This window comes from Calliphora vicina, chromosome 3, assembly GCF_958450345.1.
Source record: "Calliphora vicina chromosome 3, idCalVici1.1, whole genome shotgun sequence".
Classification (NCBI taxonomy): Eukaryota; Metazoa; Arthropoda; class Insecta; order Diptera; family Calliphoridae; genus Calliphora; species Calliphora vicina.
Genome location: NC_088782.1, coordinates 41,067,513 through 41,091,876, shown reverse-complemented (window position 1 = coordinate 41,091,876; position 24,364 = coordinate 41,067,513). Strand labels below are relative to the sequence as shown.

The following is a 24,364-nucleotide window of genomic DNA, read 5'->3' as shown; positions in this document are numbered from 1 at the left end:
ATGGGCGGATCCACTGTGCATTGTACGCATCTTGGCTGAAAATGGGCGGATTTTAATAAAAAGGGGTGGCACCACCCAAGTAAATGGTTATTTTCGTATATCTGCAGATCTAAAATTGTGATAGTCTTCAAAATTTATACGAATCAATTTATTTTCAGAGCATGAAGTCCAATCAAAAATGGGATGGATTGGTATAGGGATGTACAAAGTAGATTGTTATTGTCGAATGTCTATAATTGTAAAAGTATTTAAACATTGCCAAAATAGCTAATTCGTCTGCTATATAATTTCATCGTGTCCAGAAGTCTTAGAAAGTCTCCATGTCTCATTTAGGGATACGTCATTACGGGACACCTGCTATTCCGTTAACGGCAGCCTTGATATCAGTAAATATGCAGATATCTCCAGATATTCGATAACACCTTAACCAGATGGATGCTCGTTTTATAACATCATCATTATACCCTACACCATCATAGTGGGGAGGGTACTATGCGTTTGTGCAGATGTGTGTAACGCCCAAAAATATTAGTCTAACACCCACCTTAAAGTATACCGATCGACTTAGAATCACTTTCTGAGTCGATTAAACGATGTCCGTCCGTCTGGCTGGTTGGTTGGCTGGCTGTCCATGTAAACCTTGTGCGCAGAGCAATTTTGAAGATATTTCTATAAAATTTGGTACACATAATTTTTTCGGCCCAAGGACGAAGCCTATTGAAACTGGCTGAAATCGGTCCATTATTTCACATAGCCCCCATACAAATGTCCTTCCGAAATTGGACTTTATCGGTCATAAATGTTTAATTTATACATGTATCTACACAAAATTCGCTCCACAAAAGTTTTATATATACAAAATTCATGTCACCAAACTTTGTTACGATCGGTCCATAACTAGTCATAGCTCCCATATAGACCCGCTTCCGAAAATCACTTTAACGTGCATAAATGGCTCACAAAATTCAACATAGTAAACTTTCATATAGACATAAATCACACGACCTAATTTCATGGTGATCGGTCCACTATTGGTCATAGCCCCCATATAAGGCCCACTACCGAAAATCACTCAAAAATATAAATTATTGAAATTTTAAAAGAAAAATGTTTTTGATCTTTTACTTAGTGTAGGGTATTATATGGTCGGGCTTGACCGACCATACTTTCTTAATTGTTTTTATATGGAATTTCAATTTAAAAAATGATTTTGCGATGCAGTAATCGACCTTGAATGTTCCCATAATAGTCCATTATTTTAGAGTGCCCAAGGTCTTTATCAAACCACGAGCAACCAGCATTCAGTCTCACAGCAGAGTTGAGAGCAATTTGTACCACCATCAAGTCAACTGGTGGCCAGTTTCAAATAGTTAAAAGTGCTTTAGAAGAAGTAGACCTCACTGCGTCTGTTATCGGTATTGCAATAGTCCTTAGAACCCATTTAGAGGCCTTCCGGTGAGAAGAATTCTCCAAGGCATGTCATCACTCCAATACTTCATAGAACAAAATGAATTTTACAACAGCTTTAAATATCCAATTGATAAGCTTCGGCCCAATACACCAGTTAGTAAAAAAAAATAAAATTACTAAATATAGAAGTATTTTAAGCCAATATTTATACCCGAAATTGCCATGAATGTTAAAATTATTAACATATTCTTTTATTATTATTTTTGATTAGGGTATTTTTAAAAAACACATTCATAATCATATTAATTAATAAATAGAATTTGAATAAGTTATGCAAATCTTCAGGCAGTGTTTTTTTTATTACTGTTCTTTTTCATATTCAGTCAACATCCTTAAATATTGCCACCAGCATTCTTAGAAATGTCTTAAGTGAGTTTAAGCACTCAAAATGAAGAAACATAATGAACAAATTTTATATTTAAAATAAAACAAAAATGTTAAACGAAATTCTACATTTTAATAATTAACTGAAGATTGTGGGGGCGTTTAAAAGAAATATGTATTTTGCCAAAAGAAATTTAAACTTAAACCAGAAATGCTAAAATTAATTCAAAAGGTAAAAGCTAAAAAAAAATAAAAGATCAGCATAATAAAGGATGATCAGCTAAGGACATTAGGGAGGTGGTAATTTTTGTTTTGTATTAAATATTTATGTCATAAAGTATTTTTAAAATGCTAGTACTACCCTAATATTTGGGTTTTAAATATATAAACTGTAGATAGTAAACAAATTTGCGCCTTTAGCGTTTGTCTGACAAAAGTCTAAAATACCTTTTTACAAATTATTAAACTCATTCGAACAGCCTTAGATGATTAATAAATTTGGAATATTTAACACCGACAAAGCATGTTAAGGAAAATATGTTATAGAATTTGCAATTTTTGTTTAGAAACTATAATAACTAAATAATTGCCTGTTCTAGTTTAGCTTTAAGGCTAATTAAAGTGGAGGTGTGTTGGCTTAAATAAATGTAGTTCTATTTATATGATAGCTATGGATGTTTTGCAAGGAAAAAAGTGGTAAGAATATTTTTTATTTGTAATACACAGATCTACAATGATCTTGGTGCGGCCAAAACTGACTTTAAGTATGTTCGGTAATCTGATTATAACTTTATACATTAGGGTGGGTAAATTTTTTTGGTCAACAGGCGTATAGCAAAAACATAATCTAAGAAAAATTCTAAGAAAATTTCGCAAAGAAAATATGGGTCTACAATCAAAACCTAGCTCCCGCTGAGAGACTTCAAAATATACGTCATTGAAACAGAATAGCGACAATATTATTCCGAAAGGGCATGTTGAGTAGATAATTTTTGTAGAATAAACTTATAGTCTGAATTTTTTTTACAGTGCAGGTTTTGAGGCAAAAAGTCCTTTTTTCAAGTCAACCATTTAAAAAAAATAATAACGGAATTTTATATTTAACACCTTGAAACACTCAAATATTAAAAAATTAAAGTCAGGTGGCAACTCATGGCGACATGCCGAGCTGCCAAATTTGCCAAGTTTTGCTTTGCAAGTTTTGCAAGGAATTTTAGTCGTCAAACAAAAACTTTTAAGATTATAAAAATTTTGTAAAATGGAAAACACTTGTAAAGGTGTGTAAATTAAAATGTTATTAAAAATTTCAAAAAAAAAAGTTAGATGTAGTAAATAATTTTTTGTGTCAACTTGTGTTGTCTTTTTTGTGAAGTTTTTGCAGTCGTCCATATATTCTTTGGAATAGAACTTTGTTTATCCGAGCTTATCCGTGAAATAATATATGTGTGGGGAAAGGTAATAATGTGTACTATAATTTTTTGGAAAAACCATCTGCCGCCATTTGCCGCTGTTTATAAAAATTTATTTCCAGATAGCGTATAACTTAAAAATTTGGATATTTATAGCCTAAACCTCCATAGTGGGGAGGGTATATTAGGTTAGTGCTGATGTTTATAACGAGCAAAAATAGTGTTCCAACACCTACCTTATGGTGTACCAATCCGCTCAGGATCACTTTCTGAGTCAATTAAGCGATGTCCGTCCGTCCGCCTGTCCTTCTGTCAATGTAAACCTTGTAATTAAACTACAGGTTGCAATTTTAAAGATAATACGACAAAATTTGGTACAAGCATTTCTCTTATCCCAGGGACAAAGCCTATTGTATTTTGTTAGACTCGGTCCATTATTTCTCTTAGCCCCCATACGATTGCCCTATCTGAAAATAGTTAAGCTCTCATAAAAATCTTAGTTATATAGATATCCAAACCAAATTCACCACAAATAGGCTTTATATAAGCCGAAATCGCACCACCAAATTGACGTTCGGTCCTTAATTAGTCATAGCTCCCATATAAGGCCCACTTCCGAAAATCACTTTAACCAGCATATATCTCTTAAAAATGTGGGTATTCCATTGAAATTCAATACAAATAAGTTATATAGATACAAAATTCATGTCACCAAATTTTATAACGATCGGTCCTTAATTAGTCATAGCTCCCATATAAGGCCCACTTCCAAAAATCATTTTAACGAGCGTAGATTTCTTACAGATGTTCGTATTAAAATAAAATTCAAATAAGTTTCATATACACAGAAAACATGCCACCTAATTTTAGGGCGATTTGTCCATAACTAGTGATAGCTCATCGCTTAATTTCACGATCCGCCTATCCCCATGCATATATTTCCTGTCACTAGAGGTGGGTGTGGCAGTAGGCGAATTGACTTGAAATGATTACTAAAGTTGTTGGTGAACATTTATGCGACCTAATTGAAAGTCAGAAACTTATTATTTTCCAGTGATCTTCATCCGCAGTTGCACTTTAACCCACCTACTGGAAATAGGCGTGGCACTGCCCGATAGACTTAAATTTTTTACTGGAAATTTAAAAACTTATTATTATCATCTGTACGAAGTTTTAAAGGTCTAGCTGTTTCCTGTGATTTATTGCCTCAAAACTGGTCATTGGCCCCATCGTGCAGTGGATGAAAGTTTTAATTTTTTGAATTAAGGGAGCATTATACTAACTGAAAAAAGCTGTAAGTTAAAGTCTGAGATATTCTTATTATCAGAGTTATATTGTGGAATTTTATGAGAATCATTTTTGTGAAAGATCTTAACCCTCTACCTGTACTCTTTAGGGGTGAATTAGACCCTTTTTCGGGATTAAAATATTCTAGGAAAATGTTTGCCGGAAAATTTTAGTGGAGGTCACCAAAGATACTAAAGTTGAAAATAACGCTCTTTGCGCTTAATTATAATATTAAATATCAGCTCATTCGGATCATAAATAGATTTTTGGAAATTTTTTTAAAAATGCTAGATCCAAGTTGGCGAGTAAATTTGCTAATTAAGCGTAAAGGGCTTTATTTATCTTTGGTAACCCCCAATGAAATTTTCCGGTAAACATTTTCGTAGAATATTTTATTCCTTAAACGCCCTTTTTTAAAGGACTTTTTTCATTTTCTCGAAAAAATTGTTAAATTGACCCCTAAAGAGTAGAGATAGAGGGTTAAGATCTTCCACAAAAATTATCCTCATAAAATTCCACGATATAACTCTGACAATAACAATCTCTCAGACATTAACTTACATATTTTTTTTTCAGTTAGTATTATGCTCCCTTAGTTCAAAATATTAAAACTTTGACCCACTGTGGCAAAAATTCAGATCAGCTGGACTACAAGATTATTCCACAAAAATTATCAACATGCCCTTTCAGAATTATAGGGTCGCTATTCTGTTCCAATCAGAAAGTCTAAATTTGTTAGACAGTGATATTTCTTAAACGTGTATTTTGAAGTCTCTCAGCGGGAGATAGGATTTGTTTTTAGACTCATACTCTCTTTTGGTAACTTTCTTAGAATTTTGTGTAGATTCTGATTTTGCTATACGCCTGTCACGTTTTTTCACTCCCGAACGAATTGACCCACCATAGTATACATATTTGTTCAATGCCACGTGTAGTTTCGAGAAATTGCAATGGTAAAAAAACCGAAAATAAATGATTTTACAAAACTTTTTCTGGAAAAGAATGCAGGATGAGTGAATTATAATTCTTTTATTTGGCTAGTGGGATAGAAATTAAAGGAAACACTGTGCGTTTTCCATTACTGTACAAACAACTTTAAATTAAACTTGCAAGTTTCTAACATTTTTTAGCCCTCACTGTAAATCATAGGTATTTACCCTATTACAAAGTATTAAATTTCCATACATAATATTGTTAAATTGTACAAAACATATTTAAATAAATGCGTATATGACCCTTTGACACTTTTAGCATGTAAATACTTAGAAAGAACAAAAACAAAACAACAAATCTAACAAAGGAAATATACATTTCAACACCATTTCCGCCACCGCATACGACAAACCCATTATAAATGCAGTAAAACTAATGCAACTGAAATAATATACAAGAATATTATGTAAAATTTAACAACGAACTACCTAAAAAAAACACTAAGCAAATGCGTTATAGGTATAAATCTATTTTGAAATACATAGTTGAAGGGAAAAGTATACTTATTTTTCTTTTTTTTTTCTTAACGGTTTAAAGGTCAATTTATGTAAGACACTTCAAAATGAATATGCGTATTTGTAAACATATGCAGATTGATTTGAAAAAAGTTTTGAAATTTAATAACATACATTTAAAGAAGTTGTTTTTTAGCCAATAGCAGGGAATAAATTAGCTGGAAATTAAATATTCGCTCAGGATTTCGAATAGAAGTGGACAATTACATATAAATTTACAAAAAAAGTAGGTTCGATTAGGTTTATTATTTATATAGTATATCAGGTATTTGATGAAAATCGATTTCGAAAATGAAACGATTTGAAAAGGAACATTTCTTAATCTTTATAGTTCAGACCGTGTCCAGTCCGACTACTATTTCTTTCGATCATTGCAGAATGCTCTATCTGGGTTACGATGCATATCAGAATAGACTATACAAAATTGGCTTGATTCGTAATTGTCCTCAAAAGATGAACAGTTTTAAATTTCAGCTCATTCGGATCCCAAATGGATTTTTGGCGATTTTTCAAAAAAATTTCAAACCCGAGGTGACCAATTTTGAATTGCCACGCACTGGCCCCCATTAGCGCAATAAGCTAAATAAATGTAAATCACTCGAAAACACCTCAGCTCCAACCACGTGAAATTTCGTAACAATATCCACCAAGTGTTCCCGAACAAACGTTTCCGTTTTCAAAAGACAGACAGACGGATAGACGAAATCACATAGCTAGATCGTCTGAGAATCTTTCGAGGACCAAGGATACTTTTTTTTTCTACCACCAATATTTCGATATGTTACAAACGGAATGAAAATATCATCTTTTTGGAAAGTGGATATCAAAATAATAATTTTTTAGTACTGGATTATAATATCAAAAATATTTAAAATTCTTCCCTTTTTAATATTTATATCTAAATGTAAACGCATGCAACCCACATTAATATTAAACCCTTTTTTTAAAAAAGATAAAACAATTTAGCAAATATTTATTATTTGAAAAGAAAATTATTTGAAAGTGATAAAAGTAATCCCACAATTTTTCAGATAATCGAAAATTATTTTATTAACAAAATGTTTATTTATAGGTAAATACCACAATAGCTCATATATTGAAACAAAGACAACAAATAATAATGTCTTTAGAAAAACAAACAGACCAACAACGAAAAAATTTTATTCTAACAAATACGAATTTAACAAGCGCACTTGATTATTGGCCAAATATATGTCTACACACAAAAACAAACAGCCATACAAGTACGACCGACACTTACTCACGAAAATTCCGAAAAAGCAAACAAACATTTTCAAATATTTACCTTTAGGTGAAAAAGGAGTAGATACTTAAACGTAAAATGTAGATTGATTGTGTTGTATAACTACCCTGTAGATTTGAGGGAAGCATTTTGCCAACTTTGCATTAACAGCAACTTAACATATTTTATAGAACATACTAGTCACCGTAATGTTCACTGGTAGCCTATTAAGTAGTGTATTGATTCGTGTTACTAGATAATTTAAATACCTTTTAAATTAACTAAGTAGTTACATGAACTGCAGGCTAGTTATGCATTGTTGTTGAGTGTATTTTATGTTGCCACAATTGGCGAACACAATATTTGTGTATGTCCATGGAAAGTTAAACAACAAACGTATCGATCAAGATAACGTACGATTTAATCCATTTACAAGTTAACTAAACCAACACTTACGAAAACTGATTGCGATTATTTGAAAATAAAGAAAAAGATTTGGTAATGTTAAAAAAAAAGACAAACAAATTTGAGAGAAATAAAGGGTAGTTTTTTTAAGGCCGATATAACTTACCAAAGGGTTAACTGTCAAACGAACTATCATACCTTTATGATCAGTATCACAGGCAAATCATCAGGAATAAATTTAAGCTTGAACGCTACCAAATAATTAAATTTTACTTTGAAAATCAGTCATTGATTCTGTTTTATCGCAAAATCCACAACAATCCTCGATTACGTCTAGCAAAATGCGTCGTGTGGTGTGGTTTACACACTTCATCGGACCTTATTTATTCAAAAATGAAGCCGGTGCTCGCATTACGGTCAATGGAGATCGTTATCGCACCATGATCAATAATTTTTTGTTTGAGAATATGGATGACTTTGATACGGGCGAGATAGATGGCGCTACGTGCCATATGTCGACCACAACCATCGATTAATTGAAATCAAAAGTTTACGATAACTTGATTTCGAGAAATGTACCAGTTGGAATTTGACATCTCTCGATTATTTCCTGTGGGGCCACATGAAGTCACTGGTTTATGCTGATAAACCAGCAACAATTGACGCCTTTGAGGCTAACATTGTTCGTGTTATTCGTGACATATAGCCAGCAATGCTCGAAAAAGTTGTCCAAAATTGCGTTGCGTTTCGTCAAGAACAGCCGTGGTGAAACTGTACAGAACGACATAATATGGCGAAATCCAAACCTAAAGAAAACAAACCTAACTAGACATACAGTTTAAGGCTCATTTGGCTTGTATTGGTCTATTCGTCAATACTATCTGCAGTGCTTGTGAGGAATAGGACGAAACATTGGAATATTACTTGTACCCATATCCTGCATTTAGTCGAATTGGTGACGAAATCGTTTTTATGATCCGAATAATATCATATAAGAAATGTGCTCGAAAATCAATAGCGTCGGCTAAGCAATTATATTTGGTGATACGCCACACAGTGCTTTGTTCAATGGACAAAAATCAAAAACAAGATCAGTCTTTGATGTTAATGAAATTTATATTTTTCAATAGACAACTAAATAACTCATTCGTGTAAAAAATACTTTTTTATAAATATCTCTTCTTGTCGTCACTAGAGGTCGCTAAAGTTAGTACATTTTCAACATAAATTTTATGGAGAAAAATATATTTTTTTTAAGGTTAACTAAAATCATTGTTAAAAGTTCGTTTTAAAAGATATAAACTCGCGATTGGCAGCAAATGAAAGAATATGAATGTGGAATTATGGAAAATTACATTTTTTTGTCAAAAAAGGTTTAACAGTTTAATCTGCGCAATTTTTAATAATTAACATTTTTTTTATTGTAAGCCTGAAATTCTAAAACTTTGTTGGAATATTAGTAAAATACGTTTTAATCTATTTTGATTATGTTTTACTATAGAATAGCCATAAGTATTATCTATAAGAAAATGTAATTATTAGTTGTCCTTTCGTATGAAAACTATTCAAATTTTGTTTTTGTTTAAATGTATATTTTAACATTTCGTAAATTTTCAATTTGATAGTTTGCGGAAATAGCTCCAGATTTTTGGTTTTCTATAAAATAATACCGTTTTTTCTTTTAAATAACTAAGAAATATTGCGTTATTTAACAAAAGTAGTTTAATGGCATAAAGTGTATTAATAGGTCTTTATTTGGTTCTTGATGTTGTATGTTTTTTCGCTGAAATCAAAAGAAATTCCAAATTTTGATTTAATTTTGAAAAAAAAACATGTTAATCAATTTTAATTTTTCTTTAATTTCATCTAATGCTTATCTCTTAGTTATTATAATGTGAAATCATTATTTGTCCGTTTTGACTAGAATTTAAAAAAAAAAAATAGTTTTTGATGGCACCCATAAATAATAAATTTTTACCGTAAATGTAAGTAACTCAATAATTGAATATAACCTACATATCCTCAGATTGAGATATTAATATGAGCTTCTGCTAATATTAGGAACACTTAAAGTATAATCCAACATCCAGATTCTAATATTACAGCTGACCCATAAGGCTATCAACATTTGAAAATGTCCGTCCATCCGTCCTTCTGAATTTAGAAAATATATACAACATTTCAGATATATGGCAGTTATGTAAATCCTTGCTAGAATTGAAATGTTAATAACTAAATTAATCTGATATTATAAGAGAACAATAATTTCTGAAAATGAATAATTTTATTTAGGTTTATAGGTTTTTTAAGGAAAAGGATGTATGACAGCCACCCGAATACTTGCTGCAATTGTAATAAAAATTTTGACAAACAACAATAACTTTATTAAAATGATTATAATCAAATTGGTTCCAAAATATGAAACGATTTTTACGAATTTAAAAAAAAAATTAGATGTTATACAGGATATTGAAATCTTGATGTCTTGGAATTATGAATATCCTTCCGATAAAATTTTCATAACTTTGCATCTAATATTACAAGAGAACAATAATTTCTGAAAATTAATAATTTTATACAGGTTTATAGGTTTTTTAAGGAAAAGGATGTATGGCAGCCACCCGAATCCGTGATGCGATTGTAATAAAAATTTTCGCAAACAACAATAACTTTATTAAAATGACTATAAAATGTTAGGAGTATAACTGTGAATTTTATTCAAAATTAGTTGTTCAGGATATATGGGAGGTACCCGTGTCCTTTCACGGATTTTTTCAAGAATTATATTATCGTCTACAATAACTCCTTCTATTTTTGTCCATTGCCTATATGAAAACAAAGCACTGTGCGCCAATACTTCGTTGTTCATTGTTTTCTAGAGAATTGAGACTATAAATGGTCTCTTCTATTCCCTATTACATTTATTGTCTATCCTCTAGCATGCTACAGCACTGATATTAATTTGTTATAAAGGGTCTTTCATTAAGAGCCTCCTATCTTTAGTTTTAAATAAACCAAAGTGTGTTTTTATTTGCTTCTCGATGCATGGAATATAACGTCGTGCAAATGTCCTCGGCGGCATCACTAGGTGGCGCGCATACAGAATGTGCAATTTTTCATGACTATGGCGCATAAATCAGGCTGAATTTGACCGATGATGGGTTGCGTTGGTTTTGAAGGACGCTGTGGTTTGTAGAAAATCTCAGAAAAAAATCTAAAGCGGTCAAATTACCCGATCTTGGTTGCCAGTTCACATCACCTCCACGTGCGATTACCATGCCCTCAAATCGCTCGAGCAGAATATCTAATGTGACATGAGCTGTGTGACATATAGCGCCGCACAGAGGGATGGCTTCATACATTTGGCACAGAGAATTATATGGACCAAACTAAGAAAAAAATAAAATTTTATCAAAATCGACCACGCCCACTGCCCATACAAATAGATTTTTTCGCATAAAATTGTTCCTATCCAAGTAAATGTCTAGAAATTTGTTACATGTATTTTTTGAAACTAAAGAAGAACGCATGCCGAGTTTCAATAAAGTCGGCCATGCCCACCGCCCACGAAACCCATACATAGATAAGAATTTTTTGGATATTTCGTTTATTATTCGACAAAAAATTTTAAGTTTTTCATCCCGTTCTGAAAACTATTTTTTCTTTTAATCGAAGCAAGACACTCCCAACTTTCATTTTATTAAAGAAACAGCTTGGGGGAAAGTGGGACTACATTATTTTTGTCCATGGAAAATCAAAAATAAAATAATTTTTAGAGACTTATAGATTTAACGGTTTATGATATCACCATAATTTTTTTTTATTTATGGAGAAATGTTATATTTCAACTTTAGTGCTGGAATAGACTTCCAACAATGTAGCTGCAATTCCTGATGAAGCAAGTGCAATAGCATTCTGCGATCGTATCGTTACTAAAATCAACGCGATTGAGAAGTTTTTCCAGTTTCAATAGGAGCGTCCAAAAACAAAATCCACCAGTTCCATCTTACATAACTTTCATAAGAGTATCGTACGCATGTTTTTGTTGTCAATTCAAAAGTGGAACATTTGTTCCATCACACATGGCATCTTATATTGGTTCCACAAATCAGTGGGTTTGTGTGGGAAGCATGTTGAAATAATTATCAAAAACAATGCTCGTCAACATTTGCCGAAAGCACAGCATCTCGGAGGGTGTATTGCTAATGAGATCATTCTCTAATAATAGAAAGCATTGTCATTTATAGTTCCCAAATCTTGGAATGTTGTTGGGCAAAGCACGTTGACTAATAGCAAACGCAAATATTACATAAATTTAGTCGAACAAGTCTTTTAGTATTAGAAGGCAGTTTTTGAACATCGTTTTGGCGCGTTGGTTCTAAATACAACTATCTACCTAATCGAGCAATTCGAATCGGTGCTCATAATGTGTTTCGTAGTACTGTTGGCCCACCTCGTGCAAACAAAGGGTTCATCGAGTCAGCCGTATTTGATTTGATGTTGACCACAAAAGCCGTGAAAGCGTTTCAGAAGTGGAATGAACCAAACCGCACCGTAAAGGAGTAGGTGTGGAATAAAGTGACAAATATTGAATTGAGAACATTCATTGGGCTTTTATTTTGGGCAGACGTTTATAAATAAAACGACGAAAATACAGATGTATTTCTGCTTTATGGGCTATCACGGGTACTATCAACCATCGGGAAGAACTAGATTTATGCAGTATATCCCATTCAAGCAAAGTATGTCGTAAAAGTCTGGTTCGCATGCGATGCTAAGTCATTCTATACTCTCAACATCGATATTTATACAGGAATGAGCTCAAATGTAAGTCGTGCAAAACACTCTCTCCTCCAATGTAGGCGAGAGTGTCGTGCAAAGACTGGTTTACCTTTGGGAAAACAGCGGAAGAATTAAAGGAGGGTTTTATATGGAGGCTATGGTTAACTATCATCTCAAAATGCAGAGAAGTGACTTGAGTTCAAAACGAACGTAATTGCTGCGATTCTTTAGAGATTTATGCTCAAGAATGAAAATTTCGGAAGTGTTCCTTATGTTGGAGCTATGTCAGATTAGGGCTATGTCAAAATTTGGTACATCTTATTTGGAAGCTATGCTAAATTATGGACGGATTGGTGGCAATAGTGAGTGAGAGTTTATTTAGATAGGACAGTTGTATGGGGGCTGAGAGATATAATGGTACAATTCTAGCCAAACAGGTTTAGTCATTGCGAGCGATATCTACAGTTTAATTACAAGATATACATGGACGGACGGACATTGCTGAAAGTGATCCTACATAGATTGGTATAATTTAAGGTCGTTTTATATAGTTCTAACACTTGATTCAATACAAAATATTTCTATCTTATGTAGGGTATATAAGTAGAACTTCTTACAAACGCAATACTGAATATCTTTCTAAACTAAAGCATGATAGAAATTGTTATTTCCTTTTTGTTGCACTTGAGTCTTCACTTTTAAATTGTTTCAAATTTACAAGTGTACGCCTTAAAAGGAACCTAATGTAAATTTTGTATAGATACAAGTATAATTATGTACGCTACAGTAAGTTTTACTAGAAACTAATATTGATAAAACTGTAAAACCATATTTCAGATCTACACTTACCACTTCAACAAATGTAAATTGAATTAAAAATACATATTTTTTATTCTATTTTCCATTAGAAACCAGTTTATATTTAGCCATAAATTCAAAAAGATTTTATGCTAGACTTCCTTTAAACATAACTACAAATCAGCTGACGGAATAACATAAGCCTAGCATTATTTCTATACTAAGAAATTTCCAACACCCCTGTATATCATGTAATAATTAAACACTTTTCTCCAACTTGACGACAACTTGTGGACACAGCCTATTTCTTAGTCGACTTTAATTGAAATATCCACATTTATTTGAATTTATAACAACTTGCAACGCCAAAGTTGTAACATAAACAACACCAACAACTGCTAGCAACTCTTTCCACTACGATTACTAGCACTTCTACTACCAAAAATCATTACACTGAATTTAGCACTTAAACTTAACAAAAGTTCTTACATTATTTTAACCAACTAAAACCAAAGTCAAAACAACTACACAACACCATTATAGAAAACAGTAGAGTTTTAGAATTCAGAGTTTATATACAAAATAACACAACTGTGAGTAGTAAAACAATCATGCCACATAAATTTAAGTTGATTTTATTACACAACTACTAACTACTACTATTCTTAAACTATTTATTCGTACACGTACCACTACTCTACTCTAGTGTACTACAGCAAGAGAAACAACTACAACAAATATCTTGTTAGCTTAATTGAGCCATCTTCTAATTAGTTTAAAGGTAAAAGTAAAGATAGGAGTATCTTAACTAACACTTGGTGTTACGATATATTATAACAGCAATTTAATCTTGAGATTGTTTTCATTCAGCTGGAGTTTTATTTTTGGCAATAAATAAGTGGGATAATCACAGTTGAGTGTTTAAAGTATTAAGTGTTTAAAATTTAATAATATTCTTATTATTTATTAAAATTCGTGTGCGGATTAATAAGTCCGTGATTTTTTTTAATGCACCACAGGTTTTTGGATAAAAAATCATTAAAAAATAAACATAGTCTCCTTTGAGGTCTACACACTATGTCCAACGTTTCTCCAAATTGTTTATCCCTTCCAAAAAATTAGATTAGTCGAGGCCATCCAGTCAAGGCTTCACCCCGAGAAACCCACTGTTTTGACTGCTGTTTGATTGGAATGTTGTGGTTACGAAACGGCTCAAAAACTCGTCCATACTGCTAAGTTGTGAGCAAAGTAATCATTCAAAATTTAAACCACTGAGTCATGTGAGAGGCTTTCACAATATCTCATACTTTAAATCTCCGATCGGCCAACGCCATATGGTAATTTTTTTTGAATTGCTACGTGTATAAAGACCTCAATGAAATTCAATAAACCACTTGTTCACCATTGAAATTGATGGTGCAGAGTTCCCATAGTCTTTATCAATATCTCCTCAAGTCACGATGTAGTCTGCTATCAATGGCTGTCAAACACAAACTAAATGAAGCAGTTTTTAAAATGTTTACTGGAGTCAACTTACTGATGCTCCAAACAAACACATTCACTTTTAATGTAATAACCCCATATTCTTAAACAAATTTTAAATTTAAACAATGTTTTAAAGAAAAATTTCCATACAAAATTTGATTTAAAAACGTTGTTAAAATTTAAAAATTGTTTATGAATAAGGCCTTTAGTCTATATAAAATGAGTTTCTAATGTAATAAAAAGCACGTTATTTATTTCATATTTTCCAACCAATGTGAATTATAGTAAATTAGAAAAGTTAAGAACAACAAATATTTGTATTTAATGTATGTATATTTGTATTTAATGTATACACGATTTTTTTTATTAATTATTTGTTGTTCCAATACCTTAGGATATACAATATTTTCCATCAGGTGCATAGATCTATAATACTGCGAGGTTTTCATCTGAAAAACGTGGACTTTCTAGATTTAGTCCACAAACTTGCAAAGACTGACCTTAATATTTACACAAATGGTGGAATTGCTCATGCAAAATTTGAGGACTATAGCTATTATAGTTTCCAAAATATTTGATACTTAACATTAACTTTGTATGGGAGGTAGCACGCCCACTTGAAAATTCAAAACAAAAAGTAACCTATAGTTCCTTCCAGGTATACAGAAAAATACTGTAAAAATATCAAGACTTAAACAACTATAGTTCTCCAGATATTCTAATATAACTATTTACTTTGTATGGGAGGGCCCACACCCACTGTTCCGATCCGTCCCATTAACTCGTATAAAGTTTAAAGACTGTAACAATTATAGTTCTGCAGATATTCGAAAATTACTATTTACTTTTCCAATTCCTCCCATTTTCACCCAAGAAGTGCACAATGGTACCGAAACAATGTTGTCCTTTCAGTTAAAAGGAGATAAATACAAAAGTTCAGGGATTTATTTATTCAAAGTATAGGCCATTGTTAGCTATGACCTTTTCCCATCTTTCTGGCAACATATGGATTCGGAGCCAAAAGATTCGCTCATCTTTTGAGGCCAACAACGAATGAACTCAATATTGGATAATCTGTTCCAAAGTGAAGCGTATCCCAGAGAGAGAGCCCTCTGCATCGATCAAAACAAATATTAGTGGCCCTAGGCACGGTCTGGACTATAAAGTGAGTGAGTCAAAACTTCCCAAACACTTCATTATATATACCTTTTAATAGGTACTGCAACATGTTGCCGAGCGTTGTCATGATGAAATATTGCGGTTTCATGTCTAGCCGCATATTCTGGATGTTTTTCAGCCAATGTTCACTTCAAACAAATCAGTTGAGTTCGGTAAAGTTTCCCTGTGATGGTCTAGTCATATTTCAACAGCTGATAATAGATATGACCCCTTTTCTCCCACCAAATACGGAGCATTACTTTAGTGCCAAGGATATTTGACTTAGATGTCGATTCGGCTGGTTGGCCGTGCTTCACATACGACCTACTACGCTTCGGGTTAGCGTAATGGATTCATTTTTCATCTCAAGTAATGATTCGGCGCAAAAATTATTTTCTTTTATAGTGTTCAAGCAGCATTTCGGATATGCAAAATCGCATTTCATGGTCTCTCGACTTCAGTTAGTATGTTACCCAAATTATCTGCTATTGGATGTATCCTGATTCTCGCAAACGTTGTGCTGCTTGCGTAGCTTCCAATAATTTTGGAGTAATGCCTCCAACTCTTGGTATTCAAATTATTTTGGCTGGCCTGGTTACCCATTTTGGGAGGGGGATTTGTTGATTTGTTTACGTAAAAATGTGTTCTTAATTTGTTTTTCCTTTTTTTATATGAAAACTTTTCGGTTTTGGGAGGGGAATTCCTATTTCACCCCCTCTTGATCCGCCCCATTGAATCCGATGTAATACATTCATCATAAGATTTGGTAAACAATAGGTGTGCTTCAGCGGAACTTTTTTTTCAAATTAAAGCAAAACTTGGTAAAAAATTCGACATTTTCGAAGCAAAAAAAATATTTGTTCAAAATTTGTAAATTAATATTTGTTTTTTTATGTTTTTTTGTTCATGTTAGAATAAAATGTTTTTAAATTAAACTAAAGGCTGACTTCATAAACGCATTTTGCAAAGCAACATTGCAATGCATAGTGTTCATAAACGCAATAGATTTTGTTTTGTCCATGCGCAGCATCTGTCAAATTTGTGAACTGTTTTTATTTATGATACTTTAAAGATTTAAAAGATTTAAGCGTTCAAGAATGTCACAAAGTATTGCTTTGCCTTATAATTGCTTTGCATTACTGCGTTTTTGAAGTTGGCACAAAATTTTGTTTGTATCATGATACAATAATTGTAGAAGGTAGAATCATTAGAGATAGTTTTCAACATTTAGCCCTATAAAGTCAAACTTTGATTTGGATTTTTTTCATATTTTTTCATATTTTCTTTTGTTTGACGTTACAAGAATCTGAGAGTACCTTATATTGTTGTGTCATGGTTTGTATTAAGTCTGTGGTCGTTTGGAAAAACTAGGTAACTCCACTTTTTGAGAAAACTGAGATAACACCAAAAATAGAAAAAACGTTTCATTTACTACCACTCTGTCAGATCGAAATTTTAATATAGTTTCTCATTTAAAAGTTATTTTCATGTAAAAATTTCCTAACTCGATGCATTTTTTGAAAAAACAAGGTAACTCCATATTTTCTTAAAAAACTAAACAATTTTATGTTTAAAACCACGTTGTTTGAAAACTAAGAAAGAAAAAGTGAAATATAATTTGGGTCTTTGGGTTCAAATTTTAAACCAAAAACAAGAAAAAAACTGCTTATTTTTTATATGTATATAAGAATAAAAGAAAAAAATATTTTTTGAAAAAACTGGGTAACTCCATTTTTTCGTAAAAAAAAACCGGATAAATTAACGTACTGAATCAAATAGTCAATGTTTTACCACAAATGATTACTAAAGTTGCTTTAAAATAAAAAAATAAATTAAAAACAAATTTTTTTTTTTTGGTCCATTTTTCGAAAAAAAAAAAACAAGATAACTGACATCGATTTTCGGTTCTAATGTCCAAAAATAAGTTCAACTAGAAATCTTCATGATTATTTAAAGTTATGTTTTGTTTAATGCACTTGCCTAATAACCTAAATTTCATATTAAATAATTAGTGAAATATATTTAAAACTTTAAATGTGTTTTTCTCGTGTTTTCAAAAAATGGAGTTACCTAGTTTTTCCAAACCACCACAGAAGTATTAATTTTAAAGTTGATCAAACTATCGCAATCATAATAATGTATATATGAATTTGTTTCAGACTTGTTTCATATATTCATTTAGTTCTAAGACATATTAGAATCTTTAGAGTTACAGGTTTTTTCTCATTTATTACAGAAACTAAAAAAATGATATTGCAGCCTCAGCTTTTATACTCCTCGCTTTTCGAAGAGCTACAAGCTATAAAGAAAATATGTATTAAATAGCTTAGGAAATACATATATACATATGTATATAGCAGACAAAGAAACTATAATAAGTTTGTAAAATATAAAAGACTTTCGTTAGGTTCATCTTTCTTGCCATATTTCAATTTAATATTTTGTGATGCCACCCAGGTGCCAATAAAGCTGCCAAATATGCCAAAACTAATGAGTAAAATATCACGTATCAAAATATAATTATAGCGGCCATAACCAGCGCTATATTTCACACAAAGATCCATTAGAGCCGGTAACACAAAACCCAAAATGGTTAAACAAAATGACCCCACTAGGGGCAGAAATATGGAAATATCGGGGGATATAACAGCAATAAATACTGAAAAATAAAGAAAAAAGATATTAATGTTTCACAAATTGTAAAGTTGATTTATAGTTTTCTTACCTGTTACCAATGCTATCGAACATCTTACATTATATTCCATTATAGTTTGATCCTCCTGATCAAACCAGCGCACAGTGGTTTCCCTTATATGAACAAGCGGTCAATAATCAATATCTTCAAAACTAAAAAAGGTAGGGTCTTCAAAATTTATCACCTCATAGCATGCCCGAAGAACTTAAAGTCCGCAAATTTTTTAGAAAAAATATTAACAACTGTAGCCACAGTAGCCCTTTGATTTTTCAAGGGTTAATTGGCTTTTAGATTTGTTTTATGAATTTTTGAAATAAAATATTTCAGTACACAGAAAAAAGTTTCAACATAAATATTATGATTCAATTTCATTGATTTCAATTCATAACAATTATAAATAAATTCTTAAATAGTATGATTTTTTTCATGTTTTATGTTTTCAAACAAAATATTTTTATGTTATTCAAAAATGTTTGAAATTTTCCTTGGAAAATTTTTTATGATTTTCAGCTACAAAATGAGATAATATGCGCGAAAATTATTAAATTGTTTTAAGAGGATGAGATGCTTTTATGTTTATGAATGTTTTATTATGTTTAATAATAATTTTTAAGTTTCAGATAGTTTTTATTTATCTTAAAATATTGGCCAATATATGGCTATTATGCAAATATTTTTGAACTAATACATTATATAATACAATTATAATGCAATTTATTACAAAATATTATAAAATTTTCGTAAAAAAGCAAAAAATTCCGTCATGTACAATATTATAATATTTATGAACACGTTCATATACTGAATGAAAATAGTTTGGGAAAAAAAAGTCATGTTCGATTAATAATATTTATTACAAAATTCATTCCAATTATGAATTTCTTTTTTCTGTGTATGAAAATTCGTTTGTTTTAAACAATTTTAGTTAATTTTTATTCCATTTTAATTCATTTGAATTATACACTGAAAAAAAAACTAAATTAAAAAGTTATACAAAGTTATATGCGCGATATTTTTCGGGTATGTTGCAATCTAAATTGTTTTATATGCTTATTTTTCGCTTCAGCATCTTCCTCCGACAATTCACCTATTGACACTACTACATGCTTGCTTACCTCAGCTCCATGGATCAGATTTTTATGTACCGATGCAAAAATAAGACGGCGCACAGAGGGATTTTGGTGTCAAAAAGTCAATTTTTCAAACACTTAATTTCAACAATCAAATGATGCAGTTTTGTAGAGAAATGTTTAAAGATGAAGTGTACACTTATAGTTTTAAGAAAAAATTTATTTTATTTTTAAAAAAGTCCATGCTAGTAAAGTCCTTGCAAGGGTGTTAAGCTAAAATTTACTTATATTTTCACGCAATTCAGTGGTTTATATACCATTTACCTTTAACATATTTGAAAAATATAACATTTCCACATCAATAAAAAAAAATTATGGGGATACCATAAACAGTTAAAAAGATATGTCCAAATCTATAAGTCTCTAATAATTATTGTATTTTTGATTTTCCATGGAGAAAAAAAATGTAGCCCCACTTTCCCCCAAGCTCTTTTTTTTAATAAAATGAAAGGTGGGAGTGTCTTGTTTCGATTAAAAAAAATAATTGTTTTCGGAAGTTTTCGGGACAGGATGAAAACTAAAAATTTTTTGTCGAATAATAAACGAAATATCCAAAAAATTCTAATCTATGAATGAATTTCGGGGGCGGTGGGCGTGACCGATTTTATTGAAATTCAGCATGAGTTCCTTTTTGGTTTCAATAAATGTATGTACCAAATTTCTAGACTTTTGCTTGGATATAAACAATTTTATGCGAAAAAATCAATTTGGATTGTATGGGCAGTGGGCGTTGGGCGTGGACGATTTTGATAAAATTTCATTTTTTTCTTAACTTAGTCCATATAATTCTCTGTGCCAAATTTCAGCGCTCTACGACCACAGCTTATAATTTTTGCAAAAAAAATGTATGTGGGGCGAGTTAGTATATTAAAGATTACACGCCCATCCGCAAATTTCCGCAACTAACTTCAGCACTTTTATTATCTTAAGAATCTGATAAATACAATGAAAAAAAACCCTACGGGGGAATATTGGGGGAACACACCTAAAACTTTAAGTAAACATAATGAAGTTATACAAAAACATAACAAATATATAGGTTAACTAAAACATTAATTTCACAAGAATTACAACACAAGTTAGTTTTATTATTTTCTAAAGATAAAATAAATACCTTTAACTTCAAAATTCATTGAAAATAATTTAATTTTGTAGACTACAGCATTTGCAAGACCGTTTTGAAGTGCACGTTTGCAAATCCAGCGTTCAGCTGCGCTTTGCAAATGAATATTTGCTCATGCTTTTAATTTTATTTTTAAAAAGTCCCGTTAGATTTCCAGCAAAAACCGGTTTGCCATTTAAAAGATTGGATATCTAAGAGACAATTTTTATGCATTTTGTCTAAATATTTTGTCATCGTTTTATTTATTTTTGGCCTATGGGCGGATCCACTGTGCAGCGTGAGAAATAATGATGCCACACAACATCTACGGTAATGTAACCCTGTAGGGCGTAGGACAAGTATATGGCAACAGCAAACATTATTTTAATAAGTTGGGAGAGACTGAAAAAATATTAAAAATTTTATTTTAAAATTTAAGAAAACATTTTTAAAATTAAAATCACAATTGCTTACATCAAATCGGGGGGCAAATTTAAAGTTATACTACCATAAACCTGACAATCATAACGCCAGTAGCCAATAAAACCAAATGCTGCATAGAGACAGAGAGACACCAATGATCCCAAACTTAGAATTCCAGTTAGTCCTAAATAGTCCTTGGGATTGGCCATTTCATGTTCGATGGCAATGATCTATAAGAGTACTTAGGTATTTATAATATTACTCCAGACTTCTAGAATTTTGACAGACACACATAAATCATTAAAACGATCTTTGACAGAAGAGTTTCCGATCTATGTGTATTTATCTATGGATCCAACACAGTCAGAAGCCAAAATGTAAAGATGACAGAAAACCCGATTGTAGGTTTTGGTAACTAACATTTACTCACCACACCCACTGACTCCATGGCAAACAGCACCGTACCAAAATATAACGGATAACGATCGATTTTATTAAACAATTTTCTCTCACTCAATGGCGGCAGATCTTCTAAAATGTATATCAAGATCAAAGAGAAGCCCAGAAACAAGAGAATATTAGCCAAAGTATTAAAAGGTACTAAAGTCTTTAAATCTCGTATTAGGAATATTGATATCAAAGGCAAGGTTAAGGCTAAAACATGCATATGAAAATCATATTTGGCATAATAGAAATCCATCAATTGCTTAATATTATCAGCTATGAAAAGGACATAGACACAGCAGACGCCAAAGTGGTACAGGCACATGAAAAAGTCAACAATGCAACTAAAAATTGAAAAGGAAATTATTGAAAAAACAAGTAAGAGAACTATATTCGGCTGTGCCGAATCTTATATACCCTTCACCAAATTATACTTCAAAATAAGAATTTTAAATATTTTTAGGCAAACAAAATATATTTTTTTCCAGTTATTTTTTCAAATTTTTGTAAAAAAAATTTTTTCGAATTGTTTTTTAAACTATTTTTTTTTAAATAGGTCATTAATCGAGGTTGTCCTGGTTTTTTCCACATATCTCAGCCATTTATGGACCGATTTTGCTGATTTTAAATAGGAAACTTCTCAAAAGCATGTCTGACAGAATAATTGAAGATTTGGATGCCGAAGATATCTGGGGTCTTCAGAAAATTGATTTCAACAAACAGACGGACAGACAGACGGACATGGCTTAATCGATTCCGCTATTTATAAGGATCCAGAATATATATATACTTTATAGGGTCGGAAAATTATATTGTGGAAATTATAAACGGAATGACAAACTTATATATACCCTTCTCACGAAGGTAAAGGGTATAATAAATAATATTAAAAAAAATATTAACTTACACAGCCATTACTGAAAACTTACGCAAACAGGGAGGTCCTTCTATTAAAGCAAAACGCATACATTCCGGATATGTTAAGGAAGCTTCTTTGTGTCTTTGGCAAATTTCATACATGCCATGAATCTAGTTATTTCATTTGCAGAACCTTTTTATTAGAATTATTTATTTTTTTTATATTTTTGCAACTCACCAGTAAATGTATGGCATAAACCATAATGCCTCCAATAAGGAAAGTCCCTATTATACCATTTAGCCAGCCGGCATTACAAAAAGCTCTAGGCATTTCCAAACATCCGGTGCCAATGGAACATTTGATGATGCTTACGAAGGCTTCAATATTTCTTTAGGAAAATCTTTCAAATTATTTAAGTTAATCTTATGAATAAGAAGCGATCTTACGTTATGGGATGTTGTATATGACGATGTAAATGAGGATCATAGGTTTTGTTGAGTTTGCGTAGAGGTTTTCTAAACATTTTATTTTCGGCATGAAATTTCAATTTATTATTTGTTTTGATTATTTGTCGATAATTAGGTATTTGGAAAAAAGAGATGTTTGATTTAAAAAAATCGATTTTTAGTGACGACATATTTTCGACTTTTTCTGAACAATCTATAGGACACAGCTATGTGTTAAATATATTTTGAACGCAATCCAGTATCGCGATATTTATTGAACGTGCAGTATTGATAAATTGTGATCTGGATTTCAGAATATTAGGCTATTCAGCATGCTACACGTTCAATAAATATCGCGATACTGGATCGCGGTCAATATATATTTTTAACGTGTAGAGCCCTAATATTCCGAAATCCATACGCCGATCGCGGATCACGCCATAAATATTGAACGTGTAGCATTCGTGCACGATCCATCAATCCATTAAAGTGGAATATCACAATTAGGGTTTTAATTTCCAGACCTTTTTTGATTCCCGGGAATCGGGAAATTTTTGTTCTACATTCCCGGGTACCCGGCTATTCCCGAAATATATAATGATAATGTAAATTAGCCAAATTTCGTATAAAAACTTAGTGTTATAACTATTATATATCAGAGCTTCCAATTAATTAATACAATTTGAGCTTAATTCACTAAAATCTTAATCCGTAATTAAAAAATTTCAGCCTTTCATTCCATAAATCCATTACCAATATTTAATTTTTTAATAATGATTAATGTGCTGTTTTTCTATAGCGAACGAGTACTTTGAGTGGAAATTTAACATGTGTTTTGTTATTGTAACAAAAACAAAACACATGTAAAACGTCCACTCAAAGCACTCGTTCGCAATAGAAAAACAGCACATAAATTTTTGTTAATTCAAATTGAGTTAACATTTTTTTTTCTTGATTCAGTTTTGTTTTTATCATTTACAAAAATAATTGAAAAAATTGTCATAAACCTTTGGACTTTTGGAATAGATTTGAATTGAAGAAAAATTTAATCATTTCATACATTTTTGAAGCTATTTTGTTATGGATTTGAAGAAGAAATTTTAAGAAATTAGAATGATTCAATAAGAATTAATTCTATAAAAAATTAATTCTGTTTTTAAATTTTCATACGAAAACCCCCATATAGTAATAATATGCGGTCTATTATTGCTGACACATATAAGCAAACATCTGTAAAAAAAAAAACATCTCACGGTTTTTTGGTGAAAAAAATGGATTTCAAACATGTTTTCTTTGTATTTTTGGGATTCCCGACTAAAAATCCCGGGAATCCCCGGGATAAAAACCCTAATCACAATATACATACATATATTAAACATGTAGCAGTGCCCACAGC

At 31.5% G+C, this 24,364-nt stretch overlaps 1 protein-coding gene across 1 annotated transcript; it reads right to left on the bottom strand.

The window, feature by feature from the left end:
• Positions 1-18,238: 18,238 nt before the first annotated feature.
• On the bottom strand, positions 18,239-23,045 carry LOC135955420 (proton-coupled amino acid transporter-like protein CG1139). The gene is made up of 8 exons (XM_065505771.1): positions 22,969-23,045; positions 22,760-22,910; positions 22,571-22,692; positions 21,650-22,007; positions 21,271-21,449; positions 21,097-21,198; positions 18,595-18,665; positions 18,239-18,528 (listed from the first exon to the last, which is right to left on the bottom strand). The coding sequence occupies exons 1-8, from the start codon at positions 23,043-23,045 to the stop codon at positions 18,239-18,241; spliced, it is 1,350 nt and encodes a 449-aa protein (XP_065361843.1).
• Positions 23,046-24,364: the final 1,319 nt, after the last annotated feature.

Coding starts and splice junctions, on each gene's coding strand:
- LOC135955420 (XM_065505771.1), bottom strand. CDS start 23,045: ATGTTTAGAAAACCTCTACGCAAACTCAACAAAACCTATGATCCTCAT. Junction 22,911..22,968: donor CATATACAACATCCCATAAC/GTAAGATCGCTT, acceptor ATTTTCCTAAAG/AAATATTGAAGCCTTCGTAA. Junction 21,450..21,649: donor CCATGGAGTCAGTGGGTGTG/GTGAGTAAATGT, acceptor GTACTCTTATAG/ATCATTGCCATCGAACATGA.